The sequence below is a fragment of the Parasteatoda tepidariorum genome, chromosome 4 (genome assembly GCF_982258835.1).
Source record: "Parasteatoda tepidariorum strain Cologne lab strain chromosome 4, Ptep-v5.0, whole genome shotgun sequence".
In the NCBI taxonomy this organism is placed as follows: domain Eukaryota; kingdom Metazoa; phylum Arthropoda; class Arachnida; order Araneae; family Theridiidae; genus Parasteatoda; species Parasteatoda tepidariorum.
The window spans coordinates 27,053,329-27,078,135 of record NC_141758.1 but is presented as its reverse complement, the minus strand read 5'-3'; the positions used below and the strand labels follow the sequence as shown (position 1 = coordinate 27,078,135).

Below are 24,807 nucleotides of genomic sequence, written 5' to 3'. Positions count from 1 at the left end.
GAGAACGCATGAACCCAAATTTTAAAAGTAATTGAGAGAAATTTATCATATGTATTTGATAATTGGATCTGTAGTGGTTGACAAGTAAATAAGACAAACCAATCATATTCATAAATTAAACAAATTTTTAGACATATATTTGCTACCATTTTCTTATTTATACTAGATTTTCTATTAAATGGCTCTTTCGTAAACTTTTAATCTAAATAGTGGTCTGATCAGACTACCCATAATAAACTGTGAGAAGGCTTGATAGATCTAAGTTGCTAAGGAAAAAATTGATTGCTCAACAGTTATTTTACACGAACTGATAAACTATCATTAAATTTAATCAGTTCAACTTTGACAATATAACATACAGCTCTGATTTTTTTTCACAGCTCTCAAATAAGGAATTGTGTTTTACCATTCATGCCATATTTATAAGTCATAACTTAACCTATTGTGGGAAGTTTCATCTCCCTTAACGGTATTTTTAAGTCTTATTTGCTTTTGGTCATTTCAAGAAAAAATCACGATTATGCCGTCATAGCACATAAAAACCTTCATAATATTTTTGTCATAAATATAAAACTAAAAAAATGCCCTACATATATGAACAAAAGTCATAGTGGATAACTATGAGCAAACAACTAGCTAGAATTATAAACACAATTCAAAAATGTGGTATAGCTGGTGGCTCACATATCTAATTTCAAATTCGGTTTCACTAAAATACTCTGTTTTATAATTGCAAATTGAAAGCTTATTTTTGGAAACTAAAGTTAAAAAAGCTGCCTTCACTTTATTTTTTTTCGACAGGTTGCTTGTTAGCTGCTAATAGTTCAAACAAAAATAATCAAAATTAGGTTGTTTTTGTCCATTAATTTCAATAGTGTTCAGAGTTCTTAATTGATTTTACATGATTCACGGAAGACTACAACTGGATATTCATAGCTGTCAACTTGCACTAGCGTACATAAAATTAGGTGCTCCGTATTTTAAACTTACCATTAAAAAAAATTACAATTATAATAAGGAATGAAAAACTGTGGATAGGAGATGTTCGGTTAATTAGAATCCTTAATTTTAATTTAATTTAAGAAAATGAAAATAGCAATTGCGATGAAAAAGTAGAATTATGTCACTTTATTGAAACACTGTATACATTTACCATATTGTAATTATTTTTTTCTTATTAATAGGGGAAAATAACACACTATCATATAGTAATTATATTCAAAGTTTAGTTAAGGGTTAATATAATTTATAAAGTGAACTAAAAATTACATTATACATAAAAAATATTTTAATTTTAACTGATAGTCTTTTTTTCCTGGTGAGCGTGCCCCCCCCCCTCAACATGCACCGAGAGGGTGTGATTTACGCCACTGTCAACTTGTACAATTGTTAGATGCCCTATAAATGGTAATAAAATAAAGTACGAAAAATTTCCTAATAAAACTAATTTCTTACATTTAAAATCACGTTCTTAAATTAAATCTATTAAGACTCTTATTCTATCCCCCTCATATGAACTTTGGAATTCAGTTGTAGTCACAGAGATTTACAGAACTTACAAAAAAAAGCAAGGCAAATGCTCTCTGTGCTACCACATTCAGCATACTGTGAAAAAGCTGCATCCTGGTACAGTTACATTTTTACAATGAAAAATAATTTAATGGAATGTTAAGCTTCTGAACAAACTTCACTTTATTAATCACTATAATGCTGAATGTGATGTGATGCTAAATGGACTTAGTTACAATGTAATGATTGAAAAATTGTAACTAAAAAATAAGAAATGAAATAAATAAAAAATTGCCTCCCTTAAAAAAACATGTTTTTTTCTTTGTTCAAGTTATTCTTCAGAACTCCTACAACTTGTCATAATAATTAAAAAAAATTGTTGCATCCTTGTCAACTAATTTCAAAAATATTTTCCCATGATTTAAATGGTAATTAAATAATTAGAACATTAACAGAGCGTATTATTTAGAGCATAACTTTCTGGTAATTAGAACATTACAAGAAAGTTATGCACTAAAATATAAACACAAAACTGACTAAATAAGTTACTATTTTTTTGTAATCCATAAGCTCTAATAAAAGTGATTTGAATGACCGAAAACTACAATACAAAAAAAAAAAAAAAAAGAGAAGAATTGGAACTAATGTTTATCAAGAACAAAATTTTATTGTTACATTGTATTAATGTATACAGTAAAAAAAAATTACAGAAATATTTTATCTCAGACACAAGACAATGAAAAATTCTCATATGACATTGCAATTATGAAATATAAGAAATAAAAAGCATCATAAGATTCCTTTTATTGCATAGGTTAGTTAACATTTGTTACTTTTATTTGAAGAGCAAGAGTTAAAGAAAAACAACTTCAGTTGTTTAAAACATGAGTATTAATAGATATCCTTCAAAAGTTAAAGTGGCAAAGACTGTTTTTACGAATGTGCAGAAGATGAAATTTTTCTTTTTAGAAAAAACAAAGGCAATAAGTTCCACTTAATGTTTGTATTAAGAAGCTCCAACTGAAAAAAATAAAGAGATATTAGTGCATATTAAACAAGAAAAAAATGCTAATTAAAATTTTCATTTAAATTAAAATGTTAACAAAACTTGATATTTTAAATTCTGCAAGGAGTAGATATATAGGGTGTCCTAGGATTATTGGGGCAAAATTTAATGTAAGGTAGTATGGGATTGATATTAAAAGGGGACAATTGCTTAGCAACTCATAGTCGAAAACGTCATGGGAAAGTAGCATGACAGGTACAAGAAGGAAAGAGACATAAGACTGGCATCATCTGAAATACTTCATTGGTCAAAGATATTACATGAGATGTGGAAGATGATATGTGAAAATGTCACAGTTTCAAACCAGGCATGTGTTACACCGCCAGGAAATAGACTGACGGACGTTTTCAAACACATCTGAATTTTGTTAGATATCCCCAACAGCATAGGCGTTTCTTATAACCAGATTCATTTCGGAATCCATACACAGCACTTTTCAGTTCAACCCAAGAAAAGATATTCATGGTGTTCAAATCATGAGAGCATGGTGGCCAGGGAACTGGCTCACCACTCCCAATCCATCTTGGGAACACCATCACCTAGTAACGAACTGAAGATGCTTTCGACTAAGGGTTGCTATGCAAATCTGTATCCTTGTTATGTCCCCTACCTCACTTTAAATTTTGTCCCAATAATCCTGGGACACCATGCAGAATGTAAAATATGAAAAATACACACCTTGAAAAACTATTTATTTAATAATCAGATTAATGAATAAGTGATTAAAATATTTTATCTCTTCATGATTTCTGTTGAGCTAAATATCATTTGACTCAGACACATGAATATTCCTTATATAATTGTAAAACAAAGTTTTATTATACTCTTTTACATAAAATAATAAAGGAAACTACTGTTGCTTTAATTCCTTATAAAAATTAATTACATTTGTTTTTTGTTCTAGTAGTTGCATTTCTAATTTTCACTTTTTTAAAACTGGCACATCAAATAGCTTAGAAATAGATACTATTACTTAAAATAGATTACAATCATAAACTGGATAAATAATTGATATTTCCTTCAGAAAAAAAAAATAATAAAATGGATTAAAATAATGAGAGAGAAAAATTCTCTCTAGAAGAAACTTGTCATTTAGATTAAGCTGTAAAAATATTTATATATAATAGAAGGAATGAGAACACAAAAAGTAAAATTTCATTAATATTAAACTTACCATAATATTAAACTATTCATTAATATTAAACTATTAAGTCGCAACTACCATTATATATTAACATAATAAATTATTTGTTTCAAAAGAATTTAAAAAATACTATCAGTCAGCTACATTTAAATGGTAGTAATCGAGCAGTATGATTGCCACATAACTGAATACTCAGAATTTAAATTACTATACATAAAAAATATTGTTAATAAAATAATAAATAACTTTTTTACCATATTCATTTTTTTCTCCTTTTTATTCTGGTTCAAGATTAATGTTATTCCCAAATTTGGCATACAATTGCACTTTAAGGTCTGACATAGTTTGCTTTATAGATTCTTGCTGTTCTTTCAGAACCTTAGCTTCTTCTGAAATGCTCTCTTTTTTATCTGCAAGCATCTCCTGCGCTTGATCCATAGTTACAAAAACAAAAACGTCACCTATTCTAAATGTGATATCGTTAAGGTACATGTTAGATATATACTAAGCACAAAATTATTTAAAAAATCTAAAATTGATCTTATCTTACAGAACATAACATTTTAAATATGTTTATGAAATATATTGAACATTTTTCAGATCATTACACCTTTGATTGATAAATTGTGAATATTTGTCTTTAGTGCTTAGTTGATTTCTTACGGTAATCAGAAGAAGAAAAAGAAAAAAAATTCTCAGAAGTGCACACAAGGTTTTTTTCTAAAACGGACAGCCAGAAACTCCAACTGTTTGAGACTTTTACAAATAATATTTTAAATAGTAGGGAACTAGAGCCTTCTTAACAAACAGAAACTTTAAAAAATATAATGGAATTTAAGAATTCATATCTAAGACCTTATATGCATCTCTCTAAATTGCTTGTGTTTAGCGGCAGACAAAATTCCTTCAATTCTAATTTATTAAAATATTAGCACATTGTGCAATATTCAAATTGACAAGGCTAAAACAGAAACATGTGCAGAGCTGCAAAAGGGAAATGGATAGACCTTACCAGGGGCCCTATTACCAACTCATTGAAATTTATTCCGTTCGGAAACGATTCCGCACGGAAACTAGCTTTCATCGGATTGCCAATTTCGTAATATCCACTTTGCCGTAACATGAGGATATCGGAATCCGGATTCGAAATCGCCATTCCACACGATTCCGGTGAAATTGAAATTTGTAGGCGGGGCTAACATTGAACAATTAGAAAATTATTATAATTCTAATTTATAAATCTGGCAACAATATGTTTGTATTCTCTACTTCTATGCGAGTTAAAATTGCATTAAATTAGAACTGAAAGCTTTAAAATTCATATATTTTCAACAATTTTGTGTTCTAAAAGCCAAGTTTGTGTTTATTTGAAATACAGAGAGCAGTGTAGAGTGAAATTACAACGCAGTATTTTCAAATGGCTTCACGTACAAAAATTAATATTCGCCTGCAAACAATGATTGTGGAATACCTAGAAAACAATCCAGATTAAAATAAAGGAAGCTTCACCGGAATATCTGGCGTAATTACCACTATAAATATTAAATACCAAATCACTATTATACAAGACATATTAACTTGCATCCATCTTAAAGTACCTTAAGATAGTTAAAGGTTAACACAGTCGATAGTTAAATCCCCACACATGCATATTTCAAACAATATAGGAAATTCTAATAGCTAACTTTGGTAATTCCTTTTAGCTAAGATTCTATTGCTTTTTGTACATATTTTTTTTATATAGCTTTTGTTATTAATTTCCACAATCCGATATTATTCATTTCCACTACTGAATTTCGCCTATGAGTAACACCATTTTAAAAAAACTAATTTCCAATCCAAATTAACTTCTAAATTGCTAGCTGCATGACGGAAAACAGCGCCATTTTGTTCACTAAAATAAACAAACTTTTATCGGAATCTAGATTTCGCTTACTCTTAAACCTGCCGGAATGGGATTCGTAATAATTTAGCATCGGAATTTAGTTCCGAGCGGAATCAAGAGCTCGTAATACGACTTAACTGACATTCACGGAATTATGACGTCACGAGAGCTTTATTTCGATCGGAATTAGATTCCGTGGAGCTGGTAATAGGGCCCCAGGAGTAAATTCCAAATAAAAAGTAGCGTCCAAATTGCCGTTACGACTACAGATGTCCGGGAATTAGCAGGAATCTTTTGATTCAGTCTGCTCTTGATGTACAGTTTTAGTAGTTGCTCATTTGAGCTTTTGTGCAAACTTTTTAATAATAAAGATTCTTTGTCCTTATTATTTCATTTATTGCATTTTCAATTTTCACCAAAAGAGCACAAATTCGAGTTTCACCCTTTGCTTTCAAACTTACATTGCTTAAAGAAAGTTGTTTCTCGTATATCTGCAATATCAATCTAACAGTTGAAACAATTGAAATACCCTGCCTTGGTAACAGAATTTACTGAGTTAGTCAACCACACCTACATTTAGGGATTCAATTTCGTCTGTGAAACAGGTACAATCGGAGATTATTGCTTTAAAAGATAGGTTAAATAAATCAAATATACAGCAATATTTACATATGTAAAGTAGATAAAAATTCAACGCAAAAATTTTTGTAGTTTAATTCTAAAATGAAAAAAAAATTAAGTAAATTTTAAACAGTATAAACACCTAGTTAAGTAAACAAAACTTTCAGGTATCAGCTAGAATTTTTTTTTTTTTAATTTTCTTCATTTTTAAAAATTTTATCAGTAAATTAACTAAAAATTAAACTAATAAAAAAAAAAGACGAAACAACTCAGATCTTTAAAAATAAAAGTTCTCTTAAGTTTAATTATCAATAGATAATTTTTTTAGTTACAGATTTTAAATGTTTTTAGGCAGTTAGAAACTTTTAAACTTTTTTTTTTAAAAAAAATCTAAGGTGAGAAATAATCAGTAGATGCTGCAGAAATTTACAGCACCCACTGCCATTTTATAGAGTTTTCATCAAGGGTCAAGCGTGAAATTTTCTCTCGGATAAATTGCAGCAGAATTGGTTGGTAAAGTGATCCTATTAAACAGCAAAATATTTTGGGACAAGTGTTGGGGCAGGAAAAAAACTATGTGAAGTACATAATTAATGAAATCTTTAGTTATTCCGATTTCAAAAATTATTTACAATGTACAAACTGCTTTGTGCTGAACCAAAAATAAAATAAGGATAAAAATTATTTTATTTTATGTTAGAATGAAAAAGATTAAAATTGCCTAATAATAAAAAATATATAAAGGATATGGAGTTTTTTCCTCATCAGCACACATTAAGAGCTCTGATTCAGCATCTTCTAAAGCTTGGAGTTCATTCTAAAATTACAAAATAAAAAATTAAGAAAATGTTTTACAATAGAATAAAAAAATACAATAGAATAGAATTTAAGAAATAAAAATGCATTTTGTCCAGAAAGTTAATTGAAAAAAAAAAATAATACATAGCAAAATATTTATATGTAAACCTAACTCCATAACTGCCAGCACAAAAAAAAGGAAAACAAACAGCATAAAAATAAAATGATTGAAATGACAAAAATAATGTGATTGAGATAACAAAAGAAAAGAATAGCTATAGCAATAATTGTCATTTCAGAAAATTTCACCAGCATGCTAGTGTTTCTTAGGCAAAATCTAACAAAAAAAAATTGAACATTTTGATGCGAAAATGTTAGGTAGACTAGCTATTCAAAAATACATCATTACCCTTTATGCACATCTGAAACTGTTTTTTATCTTTTTCCACAAAAAAGTTATTTTCATTTTATTATTACTGTTAGTCAACCTACTAGAAATCCACTGTACTAAAAATCTAACATATTATTAAATGCCAACATTCTAACAAAGATATTTACTAAATTGAAAGAATTTCAGCATTTATTATACATCTTGGCAATGAATATAATAAATGCTAAAATTCCTGTGTTTGTTCTAACCATTTTAATTTTAACAAATAAGAATATATTTCTTCAAACAACATTTTTAAACAATCAATCGATATATTCCAGACCAATACAGAAGTTGGCATGAATTATATTAGCAGTAAATAATTACATTGGCAGCAAATATTTATATATTATTATTACTTACCTCTTTAGCCTTGAGTTCATCCATTATATCATCTAATCTTGAATTATGTCGAGCAAATTTATTAATCTTTTGTTGATCTTCAAATGATACATGCAAATCTGAATCCTGAAATTTGAAACTCAATATAAAGAATCAAAATTTTTACTAATATTTCAATTTACTTAATAAATTAAAAAAATAGCAACACTTTTGAACATGGTATTTATCAACAAGTAAAACTAGCTTTAGTCTAATAACTAAAACAAAACCTTATGGAATTTCTGTTATAAAATTTACTTATGTTGTCTAAAAAATAGTTAAAATAACTTAAGATAAACAAAATGGCAATGCTTATTTATACAATGATACCATACGACTCTCAAAAATACAGCTCAAGCTTTTTCTGTTTCATTTGTGCTTCCAGTGTTTAAAAGCATTCAAAAAATATTTTTCAACAATTTAAAAGCCAATGAGTACCAAATGATAGAAAATATATTTCATCAAAATAAAATATTATAACTTTAAGAAGGAAGTAAATGAATTTGTTTCTTGGTTTTGAGATCCATCAAAAAATTTTAATTTGGAAACTATATGAAACTTAAAACAATGTTACCCAATGGACTAAAAAACTTAAAGTAATCATTTTGAAATTTTTAATATTTCAGAGAATCTAAAGCTGCAAAATCATAGAGTTTCAACACAAATGAGAAAGTAGTGTGTATAACATATAAAGAACCCACTATTTTGCAGAAAAAATTTCCAGTCTTTAAAAAGAAAAAATCTACTTTATTTTTTTAGAAAAAAAAAATAAGCGTTTGATTTTTATTATTCTTTATTTATATTTTGAACTAATTATGGGGTAAATACAAAAGAAAAAAAATGCTTTTGTACTATTATTTTGCTCTGAAAATTACTACACTGTGATCAGGCCAACATTTCAGCTGAATATTTGAAGGTACAGAAAGCTTTTGGTTTTTATAAAACTGTTGTGGGTCAAGGGATTCAGTCTTGAATGCTAAGGCTGAGGGCAGGCTGCTTTTGCTTTCCTCAATGAAATAGATATCCCACAATTACAAATTGATAATTTGTAAGCTACAAATCGTTTGCGGTCGCCCCCTTTTACATGGTGGACGCTAGAGGAAGGGGGTTTGAACGGCGAGAGGACCACTCGTCTGGTCAGCAGATGGGGAGATAAGGAGTGATAGATTTAAATGACCCCGTCCGAGGAGTCTGTCGAGGCACACGTAGGCACAAGCCATTTTACATGCAGAAAGGTAGACCCCCTGGCCGGCTGTGGTCAATGGCACGTGGCATCCATGTCTAATTGGTTGATATCCATGTCTAATGAGGGAGGGCTTTCCTTCAACTTTGCGAGGTTGCTCTCTCCGTAACTCTCTACAATTTCATGACAATTCAAATAATTGCATTATAATAATTTTTAAATGGAACAATTCAGATAAATGAAATAAAATAATTTCCTTTCGTTTGAATGAAATTCAAGTTCACAGTTGGCCAAATCACAGTGAGCAAATTTGGAACCACAAAGGTAACCCTTCACTTCAACAGTCAGCATAGAGAATATTTACTGCAGTGACACTTAACCTTAAGAAAATTCAATAGGGTAGAGCAGACTAATGTTTAGAAGACAGGAGTAGTAAGCCTTAAAAGGACATCAGTATAAGATAAAAGATAAAGGGAGCACAGCGGTCCACTTTTGCATTTCAAATTTTTTTTAAAGCAAAAAGTAGCGATGCAACATGCTTGAAAAAATTATCAACCATTCTTTAAAATTTTTTTCATTAAATTTTTTTACAACTATAATTGCAAACAGCCAGGGTTGGGTTTTTGACGTCAAAAAGTGGTTTTTGACATGACAAGGGTATAATACTGGTTTAAACCGTCAAAAACTAAAGTTTGCCAAAAAAATATATAAACTTCAAAACTATCAACAGTTGCCATGCATTATATTGAAATTTAATTATACTATAGGTAATCAGCAGGTTTTAAAATATTTTTTAATTAAAATTAAGGTAAAATAACAGATTTAAAATCTCAGAAATTTATATTCAAATGCATGTGCAGAAAAATTTTGCACAAAGTTTTTTTTAAATATTTATATTTTGAAAAAAAATTTTTTTTTTGATATTTAAGAAAAGTAAAAATTTATTACTATGCATTTTTGACATATAAGGAACATATAACTAATATTTATAAGGAACTTACAAGTTATGTTGTATAAATACAAACTTGATACAAGTGTATGAAAAAATTTTTTAATGTTATATTGAATATCTTTATTATCCAGATTGTTAATTTGAATTTAAAAGTAGTTATATTTGTGAATAATGATAAATATAATTCATATTGTTTATTACATTTATTTATAATTATTACACTTATCATTTTAAAACAATTTTTACCTCTTAATTTTTTCCCTCACTTGTATTAAGAATACAAATAATGCATATCTTGAAAGCAAGAAGTAATTATTCAACAGCTGAATATTTAGATATTCAACAAAACTATGTATATAGTATTCAGCAAAATGAAATTCACAAGTATTTGGATAAACTAAATTTTCAGCATAGTAAATGAAAAGGCTGAATATACTGTAAATCGACACTAACTACTCTGTGTATTTAACAGAAAGCACTTAAATTTGTATTGTCTTATGTTAAAAAGATTATTAAGAAGATTTAAAAGAATATTAAAAAGATTTTTCTTTAAAAGATGTCTAATGTGCAAAACTGCTAATGTTTATCTTTAAAAATGTCTAATTTTTAGTATAATCTATACTATACACTAAATTTGGTTATAAATAAATTTCTTAATAATATCACTGCAGATTTTCAATAACACATGAAAATGAATACATAATATTACAAAACATGTGAGCTTTCAAAAGTACAAGATTTTGGTTACTATTCAAAATATAAGTGTTTCTTCAAAATTTTAAATTTATTTTTTCTAGAACATATTTAGAAACACTATCCTTTATAAAAAATATATAAATTTTATGTATTAATTAAATTTCACATATGAATATAGGTTTCAGACATTTTCGACAGTGAGGTTTTTGACGTGACGGTTTAAACCATGGTTTAAACTGTCAAAAACTGTCACATGTCAAAAACCTGCCAACCCTGCAAACAGCATAGTTAAAAAACTCTCAAAATGAACACTGTTCCCTATCTTTAGGACCAACCTTTGTGGTTTATATAAAAATAATATAAATTACTTTATTTACCTATTTCATGAGTATTTCTAATAAGTATTTTATAAAATAAAAATGCAATAAAATAAAAGAAGTCAGACTATTCTATTAAAAAAATCAAATGAAACGAAGAAATTTTATTAAGCAAAAAATAAATCAAAATCAGCGAAAGTTAAAATTTGGTAATAAAATATAAAGACGTACAGCAAAATGACATCCTCAAATTTTCTGATGACTTGCATAGATCAGGAAGAACCATAAGAATATAATTATTAAATTACAATATAATAATAAAAGCTATATTAATAATAAATTGTAATTATTCATATATATATATTTGTTTTTATTTGTTTGTTAATATATAATTCTAATATTTGTTAAATTAAATAGTAATTATACTTTTATTCAAATGTTTATTATTTTTAAAAATTTATCATATTCAAAAATTTATTATTTTTAATAATAGGTATTAAGATATTTATTATTTTTCAGAATTAATACTTTACATTATATTTATATATATGTAAATTTAATTAAAATAGCTAAGCTATTTAATTAAATTTGTACATTTAGACACATTAAATGGTGGTCCACTGTGACCCATGTCAAAGCAGAAGAAATTATAATACTGAAATTTTATATAGACTATAAATATGAAAACAATTTTTAAAAACATAAAAACAAGAATACTTTTCTCTTCTAGAAATACCATTTAGTACTTATAGGAAGTAATTAAATCTTTACAAAATTTTAAAAAAAAATTTTAAAGTGGAAAAAATTACTTTAAGCAGCTCAAAACATAAAATTTGCTAAAAATGGCATCCTTGGTATTTCCTATGTACAGTTTTTTTTACTTGTATACAACTAGTACCCTGCTATCATCTATGACACTTTGTATAAGCAAAGATATGGATAGAAAGATTTAAAAAGGGGTAGTACACTGTGACCCTTTCTCCTCTATACCAGGCAGTGGCACTTAACATTAAAGATACCTCAGTGTAAGGCAAACTGGGCATGACACTCACATCCCTTGATAATTAGAAGACTTAAAATAATAAACAATGATTATTATTGATTAATTATTGTGCTTGATGTTTAATTTGAAGGAAAAAATTAGCCATTTCAAACTCAACAAAAGAGTGCTATGCTTCGTCCCTTCACGTCATAGGGATATTTCAGCATCATGATCTCTCTTGAAAGCTATAAGCTGTTGCTAATTTACGTCGCACTAGAGCTGCACAATGGGCTATTGGCGACGGTCTGGGAAACATCCCGGAGGATTATCCGAAGACATGCCATCACAATTTTGATCCGCCAGCTACAAGCACCAAGGATCCTAATAGATTTTAAAACTTGCACATTAACAAAAAAAAATCATAATAATTGTACGTGTTTTTCCGGCGAAGGCTATGAGTAATACCCTTCGTTTTTGACCTTCGGTGATGTCTCCTCCAATTTCTCGAGGGTCCATACCCGGAAATCGACAAGACATGGGAATTGTTTCGCATCAGATCAGGATTTGGAACTCTTCTCCAAGTTTCTTCTCGCAACAGTTTAATAGATTTGCTTATATGTTTAGCATTAGAATGTTACATTTTCAGAATTATAAGTGGATAAAAAATATTTTAAATATTCTTTTTAAATTATTTAAGCAACAGGTGCAAATTGCAAGAGATAATGGTACTGAATGGTTCAGAAGAATTTTTACTCTAAAAGAAGTAACGTAAAAGAAATAAATGAGATGAGTATCCAATAGGATTTAAATTGCTGAATTTCAAAAGGAGTAAGAAAAAAATATTTTTTAAAAATTTAATATTTTAGGTTTACTTAAATCGATGACAAAATGAAGTTTAATGACTACGCTAACATATTTGAAATGAAAAATAGATAATCTACTTACAACGCTGGCGGCCATAATTTTTATCGAATAAACGTGGTTCTTTCTTAAACTATTTTCGGAGAAATGTGCCTAAATTCCTTTTATTTTAGGTCACTTAGGTTTAAAAACAAGAATATAAAATCGTAAATTTCTTAAAAGCGTTTCCTGCTGCCTGATTCTGTCAATTTTAAGACATACTTAATACTGCCTATTTCTGTCTTTTCAAAGTTTCATTACAATTGCTTGAAGCGTTATTCTCACTGCATACGGTTCATGGTATTCTGATCAGATTATGCTGAACGAAATAATAGTATTAGTATTTTATTTATAGCACACTAGATCTGCACAATGAACTACTGGCAATGGTTTGTGAAACATCCACTTGTTTTCCTCAGCAGAGGCCGATGACTCCCCGCTTAAGTCCGTTCCTCGTATGGGAACAGCCTTAGGCCACAGTGGAATGCCTTACGCACTATGTCGAGCACTTTAGGGAGCAACAACACTTAATGCGAGTGGACGCAAGAATAACATTTGAAACTACGTATGCGAATTTGGAGAACTTGACTGACGATATTTTCGAGATTAAATGCATTTCCTCAATCAAGTTCTCATTCACTCCTCCGAATTCGCATATGCGATATTTATGAATTCACTATGAATGGCCCTTTACGATAGAGCAATGTTACCCAAGTAGCACATAACATTAGATAATATCAGAAAAGCGGCAAAATCTAACGTTATATTACACAACTTGTAATATTAGAAAGATATAAAAGGTCGCTGTTTGCTCAGCCTTTTATAATATTAGATTCAATGCAAACTAATATTATCTAGCGTTCGCCATAATATTCTTTTGCGTTAGTTTTGATGCTATATAATATTAGATTTTGTATTTTCTGATATTATTCTGCTTTTTATTTTTTTGGAGTAAGCAAGAGGAAAATATGGATGGTAGTAGAATAATTCGACGATACAATTTTATTTAATTTTCTGTATTGTTGTGAAGCAGTAAAACATAGAACAGTAGTTTTATGTCATTCCATGCATTATTTACTTAGCAGTACAGAAATACTAAATAAAATTATATTAGCGAATTCTGCTACCTTACATTTTTCTCCTCCTTACTCCAAAGTATATCTTATGTTCAGCTGATTTTTTCGAATATTTAAATTAGGAAATATTTTATTGCAACTTTTATTGATATTTTTTTCTTTTATTCATACAATGAGTTTTCTGACAAATTTTATATCATTAATAATTTTCAAGTCTTTAATTTTAAAATGTACTCTTAATTTTCTTTTTAAAAAAACTGGGTTTATTTTATTAAAATCTTAGTTTAATTAGTAAGTTTGTAATATATATATTTTTTAAATGGTTTCACAATTATCATTCATTATTTATATTCTGAAATTGTATAATAAAAACCACACTATATAATTATAAAGTTATATATTTACATTTGAACTGAGTGGAAATTTAAACTTAAAATTTTTTCCCCTTACAATTGTTCAATTTTTAAGTGGACATTTCTTGTAATAATTGGCACAATAAAGAAAAAAATTTAAAAATATTCAAATTACTTACTTCAACAAATTTACACATATTTTTTCCCCTTCTTTTTTCACTGGAATTGCTAAATGGAGAAATACTTACGTAACTTTATTCTTTTAGTATTTGAAATTTTAATTAGCAAAACACCTAAAAACAAAACTCAAACGCAAGGTAGAAATTTTTCCAGGGAATGAAACCAGGAAAGCAACTAATATCACGAAAATTGCTAATATTTTTTTTTAATAATGTTAGAATAACTTCAGGAATTTTCATCAATTCGATAATTATTTAATGGTGTTATGTTCTATTAAACTAACAATCTTTGCAAAAAATTAACATAACATTTTAATTTCAAAACTGTCAGTAAATAATCATGTTATCTAAATTAAATTTGCACAAACATATAATTGCATACAAGAATGAGACGAAAAAATAATAAATTTTTTTACATTATCTTTTAAAAGTTGCCTTTAGTATTAGTGATCAAAATCGTTTTTCTCTGATTATATAGTATGCGTTATGAAGAATTAGCCATTAAAAAAACATATATTATGCATTTAAAAAAGTTGCTTTTGCAAAGAATTTTATGTATAAAAATTTAAACAAGATTCTTTTTTAAGTTGATTTAAATTTTTTGTTTTTACAATAATGTAAATAAATGTTCTGCTAAATTTTAAATATTAAGCCTAAGAAATTTTTACTATTATCATTATTTTACAATTACATTAATTTAAATCTTTGCAAAAATCTATAAAATCATAAAAATCTATATACACTTCTTATCTCAAATTTGAACTGCAAAATTGAAGTTAATAAATACAATGCTAGTAGTATAATTGCTCATAAGTTAGAGTTAATGTTTAACAATGATGTTAAAATAAAATTGCTTCTGATATCTTCAAAATTTCTCGAATTTTCATAATACTTAAACATAGCTATAATGACTAGAATAAATTACACAATGCAGTAGTTAAGAATAAAAAAATAAATCAAATCAAATCATGACAAACATTTCACTACTTAATTATTTTATTTTAAAACAAAACACAATATAAATATAACTTCACTAAACTATGAAAGCAATACATTCTTACCATCATTGTTTAATATAAGCTTATCAATATTCTTTTGTTAAAATATAAGTTAAGAACACGTATTTGTAATTAAATAAAATAAATTTTTTTTCTAAAAGCAACAGTAGGACCATGTGTTATCATTTAATTATTATTATTTTTAAATTAAAAAAAATTTCAAAACTTTACAGTCATTTCATACAGTTTAAAGTTTGTCTTCAATCCAATTTTTTGTTTTTGTGCTACTGAACTATATTTCAGAGCAATAAACTGAAAATCTTTGCATATCCTACAAACGAATCGCACAGGAATGCACCTTTCTTCAAACTTTCAGCTCCGGCAGATTTAAAGAGAGCCTCTAGTCGTTTTGTTTTCTGTCAGGGTCGAACCTAGTTTTCTACCAGAAATTAATTTCCATTTGCATTGTACAGCACCCAAGCTCAAAAATGAATGGCTCCTTCCTGGTAGATAAGCTTGTTTATCCAGCAGACGAAGCTAAAATTATAAGAGAAAAAAGTTAACTTTACATTGAAAACACTAAACTTAACCTCTATATTACTTTATATTGAAAACATTAAATTAGTTAAAGTAAATTTAAAACTATTAAGCATTGAATATTTCTTTAAAACTTAAATCATTTTATTTGAAAATGTTTACAATTTAATGGGTAGATTTCCGTAACAATACCTGCACCAAAAAATCTCAGTATCACCAAGCAAGAATAGAAAATTATTTCACTTATAACGGCCTTCAAATAATAATTTTATTTTTTCTTAATTATTATTTTTTTAAAAAAGAAGAAATTATAGGTCAAAACGCTTAAGCTCTTTTCAATTGAAGTGAATATTCAAGTATATATACAGATACAAAAATATATCAAATTCAATACTTTTTAATTTTTTTTAAAGATTAAGTACAATGACACTTAACTGTTAAAATATTTTTGTACATTATATAAGCTCATAGAGCCAATAGGAAATGTTCACATTTTTTTTAAGAACTTCATAAATAAAAATTTTAACACCTTTTAAGCACTGTTCTTCATTTAACGTTAACATACTTTGAATAGACCATATTGTTGCTTATTTTTTAACTATTTGCTATCATTTATAAATTAATATAATTAATCATATATCAAAAACATCTGTCTAATTCATGAAATGAAAATAAAGATATTTAACTCACCATTTTATAATATATTAAACAGGAAATTCAAAAAATGTAACAACAGTGTTCAACTTGTGAATAAAATTTCAAACATTCTAAAATGCAATGGTTTTAACTAAAAAGTAATTGATTAATTAATAATTATTTAAACATGGCAAACTTGTCTACAAAAAATTTATTTTTATCTTTATCGTTGCAATGAAAAAAAATTCAAACTGCAAAACTCTTTTGTGACAAGCCAACAAAAGAAGTGGCGAAAAGTGTTAAATAAACAATTGCTAATTTTTTCCATTGCTTATTTTAAAATTTGATTAATGTAAAAGAACATCAATGTAAAAAGATACTATGAGAATATAAAATCATCAATTCATGGATGAAAAAATCATATAGAAGGAGAATTCTCCAACAATTCACATATTTCAAAGTTGTAAATATATATTAAATATAGTTCGCCCCTTCCCCCAAATATTTTGACATAGCATTCTTTAAAAGTCAGTATGCATACCTAACATTTGTCAAATATCTTTTTTCTTATAAATAGTTTAACAAATTTTTACAGCATTAGATTATTTCTAATAGGAATTTATTTAAAAAATACAATTTAATCAAAGCTCTACATTCACCATAATCACCATTTTGAATAGACCATATTATTGTTTATTTTTTGATCATTTACAAATTAATATAAATAATGATGCATCAAAAACATTCAAATAAAAATCAGTCTATATTTAAATAAAAATGTTTAATTCATTGTTGTACAATATTTCAAACATGAAATTTTAATTAAAATTTCTTGAAGATGAAGAGCTATATCTGAAATTGTAAAGGAAAATTAAATTTACAATGGAAAAACCAAATTTAAAATTCTTAAACAATGAATATTTATTTTAAACTTAAATTATGCAATTTGAAAATGTTTTTAAAAATTTTTAATATCTTTTACAATGAAATTCAATGAGTAAATTGCAGTATCAATACTTGCATCAAAAAATCTTGGTAGAGCCACACGAAAAGCAGAAAGTAACATAGTGGGAAGGAGATTAACAAAAGAGTTTAGCTCATAAACACTCTCAAGCAAACTATCATATGTTTTTAAAAAAAAAAAAAAAAAAAAAAATTTAAACTACAAAACTCTTTAACCCCTTTTATTAGACCTGAAAATAAATACTCACTATGTGGCAAGCTATCAACAAAAAAAGTGTGAAATAAACAATTGCTTACTTTCGTCCATTGCTTATTTTAAAAATACTAGATTTTCTTGAAGATGAAAAGCTACTGAAATTTAAAAAGAAAAGAAATTAGATTTTGAAATGAAAAAAAAAAAAAAAAAAACACATTTAAAACTATTTAACATTGAATATTTATTTGAAACTTTAATTATTTAATTTGAATATGATTTTAAGAAATTGAAATATCCTTTACAATGAAATTAAATGATAAATTTCGGTATCGATACCAGCGTAAAAAAAATTTCGTTAGTGTCACACAAAAAATAACACAGAGGGAAGAAGATCAACTAAAAGAATTTAGCTCATAAGCACTCCCAAGTAAACTCTCAGATATTTAAAAATAAAATCAAATTGCAAAACCTTTTAACTTCTTTTATTATACCAGAAAATAACTACTCGCTATGTGGCAAATCAACAAAAAGAGTGCCGAAAAATATTAAATAAACAAATGCTTATTTTAAAATTCGTATAAGTACATCAATATAAAAAGATACAATAAGAATTCAAATTCATCAATTTATGGTTGAAAAAACCATTTCGGAGAATTCTTTAACAATTCACATATTTCAAAGTTGTAATATATATATTGTCCCTCCCCCCAAATATATTTACATTACATTTAAAAGTCAGTATGCATAACACTTATTTTTTTATTGCTTAATTAAATTTTTAGTCTCAGATTATATGTAATAGAAATTTATTTAAAAACTTTATTAAACAATAATTATTTATTAGACTAATTATCATAATAATTATTTAATAAATATTTATTAAACTAAAAGAAACATTACAGAATAGGACAAACTCGAAAGGTACAACCCCAGGCAAACATATACATATTTTTGTTTAAAAAAGTTACAAGTTTAAAATCTATTTGGTGATTGCACTTGGCGGGACAGATCACGATACTGAAATATCCCCAAGAAATTTAAATAAAAATGTTTAATTCTTTGTTTTACAATATTTTAGACATGAAATTTTTATACAGTAACAATATTGTTTGTATTGAACGTTAAACATTCTAGAATGTAATGGTTTAAACTGAGCTAAAAGTAGCAGATCATTAATTTTCTAATTGTTTTAACTTGGCTAATTTGTTTACAGACAATTATTTTTATCTTTTCCACTGTTGCAGAAAAACTTTGTTACAGTCGAATTACTTAGCAAACGTTCTTTTACAAGCATATTTTGAACTAATTACATTACTTATTATTTATAGCTAAACAATAACTTAACACAGAAGTCAACTACTATGTGCGAACAATAATGATCACAATTCATAATATAAACTGACTTTATTTGATACATGATTTTTAACTAAAGCAAAAACATTACTTACAATACTTCTTTAACGTTTCATGTAACTATCATTGAAATGTATAAAGTTTTCAAATAATTACTAAATTATAAATACCTTATGTAATTGAAAAGAAAGCAGCTAAGTTCTAACAATGGCGCCGTAAACAAACGAACAGAAGAAGCCAACGAGGAAGAAGGGGGACAAGATTCAACAGTTGAAAAAGTTTTTTGAGTTCAATCGTTCGCAAACTACTACTAATATTATTTTTCGCTTTCTTTGCATTGGCTAAAAATGACATTTTAAGTAATATTTAATTTATTGTTTTCTTTCATAAATAAATGTTTATTTATTAATAATATGGGATAACCTTTCGCAAAAATGTGACGCTGCACCAAAAGTAATGAAATAGATGATTATTTTGAAAGTTCGAATGTTAGATCGAATACTATTTAATTTTATATAATATTAGTTCTAAAACTAGAAGATAGGATTCAAGAGCGTTGCGTTTTCTAGCAGGGCAGTATTATATTGCATCTTTCTAATATTAGATCATATCTTTTTGCTACCTGGGTAGGGACAAATTAAACCGGATATGTATGGCCATTCACTTTAGCATGCAAAAAATTACAGCTAATGTATTTTAATCAAAGTTGTTATCCACCCACTTACTGACTGCAGTCAGTGACTTCGATGTTCTGTTGTGTACCGTATCTTATAATCACTTTGGCGCTTAGGACAGAATATTTTTATTTTAAATGCTCAACATCTTCTTCAACAAATTACTGAAAATATTTCGGTTAATTGCCACTACCTGTGTTCATTGGTTTGACTGTTAATGCATAAGATAGGAAAGTTAATGCATTTTACCATTCTTACAGCATATATAGTTATCGTTAAACTGTTCCACCGTAAAGTGCTCGACTTCGCGTGCAGGTCGTCGTGCTTCCGAGCGAAGGTGCCCTCCCCTCTGCAGAGGATCAAAATTGTGATGCATGTCTTCGGATCATCCTCAGGGATGTTTCCCAGACAGTCGCCAATAGCCCATTGTGCAGATCTAGTGCGACGTAAATGAACAACAACAACGCGAAAAATCACTTCTGCGAATTCAGATAGGTAAATGAGAACTTGATTTCTGAATAATATTACCCACGAAAAACTCGCCAATAAAGTTCCAATTAATATTATTGAAATATATGTATACTCGTTTTCATCTCCGCCACTTGTAATAACCCTTACCACTTGTAATAATCACCAGTTTTCCGGACCGCGCAGCCCAACTACTTATGTATTGATGGATATGCTGAGGACATAAGCGTATTTTACTGTCTACTAATACCTTCAGAATATGGCTATGCACTGCTCCAATTAAAATCAAATAGAAGATGGTAGTAATTAACACCTGCATCATACTCCACCACCAATTTTTTTCCTGCTCTTTAATTGTTTTTGAGATATGCACGAGTTGAGAGTTCTTCACGGCATCTGCTAACAATGTAAGCCTTCATGGCAACAAATCAGATTAATTCTCCTGTAATTATTTTTTCCTGAGCAACCTCTCTTAAAAGGATCATTTTGACAGATGTTGAACAGATTTTAATACTTGCACAAAAAACTTTTGTTCTGTTTAAAAAACATAAATGAAGTGGCCTTATCATTACTTGTACACACATAAATTTGTTGTGAAAGCTTTTATCCCATCACATAAGCAAACAGGTTATTTGATTAATTCATCTAATTTATCTCTTTCTTACAACTTTGTTCAAGTTTAGTAAAGGGAAACTAGCATACATTTAAATATTACAATTAAAATATAAATTACATTCATACTTTAATTTCTACTTTTTCTAAAAAAAAATTTTTCATGCTGCTACCTTTTTTTTTACTCCAGTTTCAAATTTTTTTAAATGAATTTTTAAAATGGATATAAGTTCTTTTTTCTTAATTTTCTTATTATACAATACATAAATACTATAATTAATAATTGATTTTAAGAAATAATTCATAATTGTATAGATTCCTGAAACCACTATTTTGGTTACACACAGCAATGATTTTGAATCAACCGAAAAGCCTTTTTGGACACATAATGATATAACTTAACACCCAGAGTCTAAAAAAGGAAGGGGAATGGGTATATACTGATCTAAAATCTACAGTGAGAATTTATGAATCAATTTCATATAGAGTCATATTACATCTTTATTGTATACAATTGTTTTTAAAGTATACTAAATTCTACGCAATCTTTGTAGTGTGTTAAAAAAATCAGAACATAATTTTTCAAAAAAAAGGGAATTTTTTAAAACAATATAATTTTAAAATAGTATCTCTCAGATTACTTTTTTAAACAACAAACTAATTAATGTACAATTTGCTTGATTTAAATGCAACAAAAGCACATTTTATCGTAAAAGAATAATAAATTAAATCGTTTTTAATTTCAGGTTTACTTTTTTTTTTAACAAAAAATTTCAGTGTAATTTTATTAATACTGAACAACTCATAGCTTCAAATCAATGCATGGAAAATTTTTATAGTTCTATTCATTAAAAATTAATAAATAATCGGTATAAATAAGTTAATGTTTTCTCATACCAATACATAAAATGTGTAATTAAGTTCAAGTCATTTTAGAGTATCAAAAATCTCAAAATGTAAAACGATATGAATATGCTACTATAATTGAGTGGATGTTCCCTAAATTCATCCTTTAAAATTTCTATGACATGATTATTGTATTGTTAAATGGAATCTGTCATTTTTAAAATCATATGAAAGAGACAAATCAATAAATGTGAAACTACTAAAGTCAACCCTACAAAATTTATTACTGCATTTACTAAAAATAACAAATAAGCGAATGGCACTATTAAACTTTGTAAAACTATTGATTGAGTTTCTTTCATAGAATGAATGCATGGCCAATGCTGAGACAATGCATGGCAATGAAGGGGATGATATTAACTTATGCAGTTGCAAAAGTTCTCTAAGCTTCACCACATGAGAATTTTCTTTAAATCTCCAAAAGGATTAACTTTTTCATCTTTTTTTTAACTTTGACGAATTTAAAGAAAAGAAAGTTTTTATTGTTGAATGGAAGTAATAAATTTTTTAAATTATTATTATTTTTTTATTATTATTACTTTTTATTTATTATTCAATTATTAAATATTTAATAACTACCCCCAATGAAGCCCATAAATGAAAGATTCCTAAAAAGGTTTAAACAGTGAAACTTGTGAGTAAGATACCTGAACTAGTTGGAACTATCGAAAATTGCGATTTTTACTAGCATTGTTATTTAAAACAAAAATCCAAATCTTTCGATTCTTCAAACATAGTTTTTTTTAAAAATTGCACTTGTTTTCTCAGAATATACAAATATCCTTGATGTATAACAAATGTCTCAAGTACATAAATCTTTAAAAAATAAAGAAAATAAATAAATTACAGAAACAAGAATGAAAGAAGAACAAATAATTAAACAAATTTTCTGAATTGATTCTTTATTACAAGGCTCGGAAACAATAAGAATATTTGTTTAAAAATATCTGTTAAAATCACAGAAGTACTATACAATATATTGAAGAGAAGAAAAAAATACAACTAAAAAAATTAATTTTATTTATAATTGTGCTAATTGGTGCAGCATACGTACCTACTGGTACAAGAATAAAGATTCAAAGATATGTTTTTATAGTTGCAAAGAGTAAAGTATGTACTATATCCTTTCTACTTTTTCATTAACATTTAATATTTTTGAGTTGTGTCATTTTTATAGCAAGGCACTAGAACTACTGATACAGAATAACTGATAAGTAAACTAAAATACTCATCCAAAAGTTTTGTTAGAGAGTTTATTGTGGATGTGATTTTTAAAACCAATTTTTTAAATTACGTCGAAACAAAAAGGCATGAGTTAATTTCTGGAAACAGAAGAAACAATTCGATAAATGTCATCATTACATAAAAATATTAATATGTTTTTTCAAATAATGTTTGACACTGAAAAAATTTAGGTCAATGTTTGTTACTTTAATGTAAAAAAAATTAACTTTGAAAAGGGATTTAAAATAAAACATTTGAATATATCTAAGAAAAATTATTACTTGACTTACAACTTCAAAAAACTTAAGTTGAAATTGCAAATAAAATAAAAAATGAATAGCAAATAAATCATATTTATTTTAAATATTGTTATTGAAAATAAATTTTATGCAAAGTAGGCTCATGACAAAAAAAAAAAAAAAAAACATATCCTGAATTACTTTTCAACTAATGAATTAATTTTTTTTACCTGATTCAACTTTCAGAGTTTAAGGGGCGATGGCTGCAATATGTAAATAAGTTAGTCCAAATTAAAACACACAAATATGAATAAAGATATTTTTTTCTTAATGGACTTAGATTTCTGAACTTCAAAGTATTGGAAAAAGTTACAACCTGGAAGATATAGTCACAATAATTTAATTTAAAAACCAGTCAAAACTAATGGACTCTTATTATAATCTTCAAAAAAAAATTTGATTTCATAATTTAAAATTAAACAAAATCTGTTAAATAGTATCTAGGGAAAAAAATTCAAAAAACTTTTCAAAAATTTTATAACTCAAAAACTCTTTTACCTATATTGTTAAAATTTATAACTTAAAATTGCATAGTATAAAAGATTAAGAATCTACTATGCAAACTAAAGGTCTGAATAGGAATAAAAAGAAAGAAAGAACTGTGCAATTCTTTTCATAATTATCTTGAATAAATCTGTATATTTTCCATAGAGGATTTTAATTTTAACAAATTAAACAAATCATTTGATCTTAAAAATGGAATGAATATCCACAACAGTTAGATAACATAATTTAAAGTACATACAGTAATTTCTAAACACAAAGTATCATATAACAAGTTTTATTTATTAAAAAAAAATCTTTTTTTTCACGATCATTTACTAATATTATACAAGTATTATAAAGCAGTATTATAAAGTATTTTTAAACATAAAGCAAATTATAATATATTTAAACGTATTACATATATACGTATATATTTAAACGTATAGCAAATTATAATATATAATTATTTTTTTGATTACAATAAATGGTAATATCTGAGGATATCAGAATGGAAGAATAAATTTGTACAACTTTATTTCATAATAGTTGAAACATTGAAATCTTCCGTGGACATTAATAGTTAATAGAGAAATCAGTCTATAAATTAGTAAATGATTAAAGATTCTTGAAGCAATTCTAAATGTTTTACTAATCAATGTAATATTTAGCACAAAAATTAAATTAAAAAAAAATCTCTGTTGTGCATAGAAAAAAAACTTTTAGTTTTTAAGTAAACTAAAAGATTTTATGGTTGGAGTCCTTTTTCTAACAATTTCAGACATAATGGTGTTTAGAAAAATAAATAAATATTTTCCTTAATAAATAAAATTAAAATTTTGTTTTATTATTAATATAAAAGTAATGAAAGGTTCCAAAATACAAAATGGATATTAAAAAATTTATGCATATGAATAATAATAAAAAAAAAGATTAAGATAAAAGTTTAATTTTTAAATAATAACTCTGGAATAGAAAATGACACA

The 24,807-nt window shown here is 26.8% G+C and overlaps 1 protein-coding gene and 1 long non-coding RNA gene across 3 annotated transcripts; both read right to left on the bottom strand.

Annotated features, from left to right (window-relative positions):
• Window positions 1-2,156: 2,156 nt before the first annotated feature.
• Pfdn4 (prefoldin subunit 4) lies at window positions 2,157-13,084 on the bottom strand. The gene is made up of 5 exons (XM_087160835.1): window positions 12,910-13,084; window positions 7,817-7,921; window positions 6,975-7,042; window positions 3,974-4,191; window positions 2,157-2,529 (listed from the first exon to the last, which is right to left on the bottom strand). The coding sequence occupies exons 1-4, from the start codon at window positions 12,922-12,924 to the stop codon at window positions 3,996-3,998; spliced, it is 384 nt and encodes a 127-aa protein (XP_087016961.1). The 5' UTR covers window positions 12,925-13,084; the 3' UTR covers window positions 2,157-2,529; window positions 3,974-3,995.
• Window positions 13,085-15,397: 2,313 nt separating this feature from the next.
• Window positions 15,398-20,139, bottom strand: LOC147810825 (uncharacterized). 2 transcript variants are annotated; one of them, XR_015432977.1, is made up of 3 exons: window positions 19,251-20,139; window positions 17,904-17,957; window positions 15,398-16,007 (listed from the first exon to the last, which is right to left on the bottom strand). It is a non-coding gene; the product is annotated as an uncharacterized LOC147810825 (long non-coding RNA). The 2 variants fall into 2 exon arrangements; XR_015432976.1 differs by having other exon boundaries at window positions 15,401-16,007; window positions 19,326-19,886.
• Window positions 20,140-24,807: the final 4,668 nt, after the last annotated feature.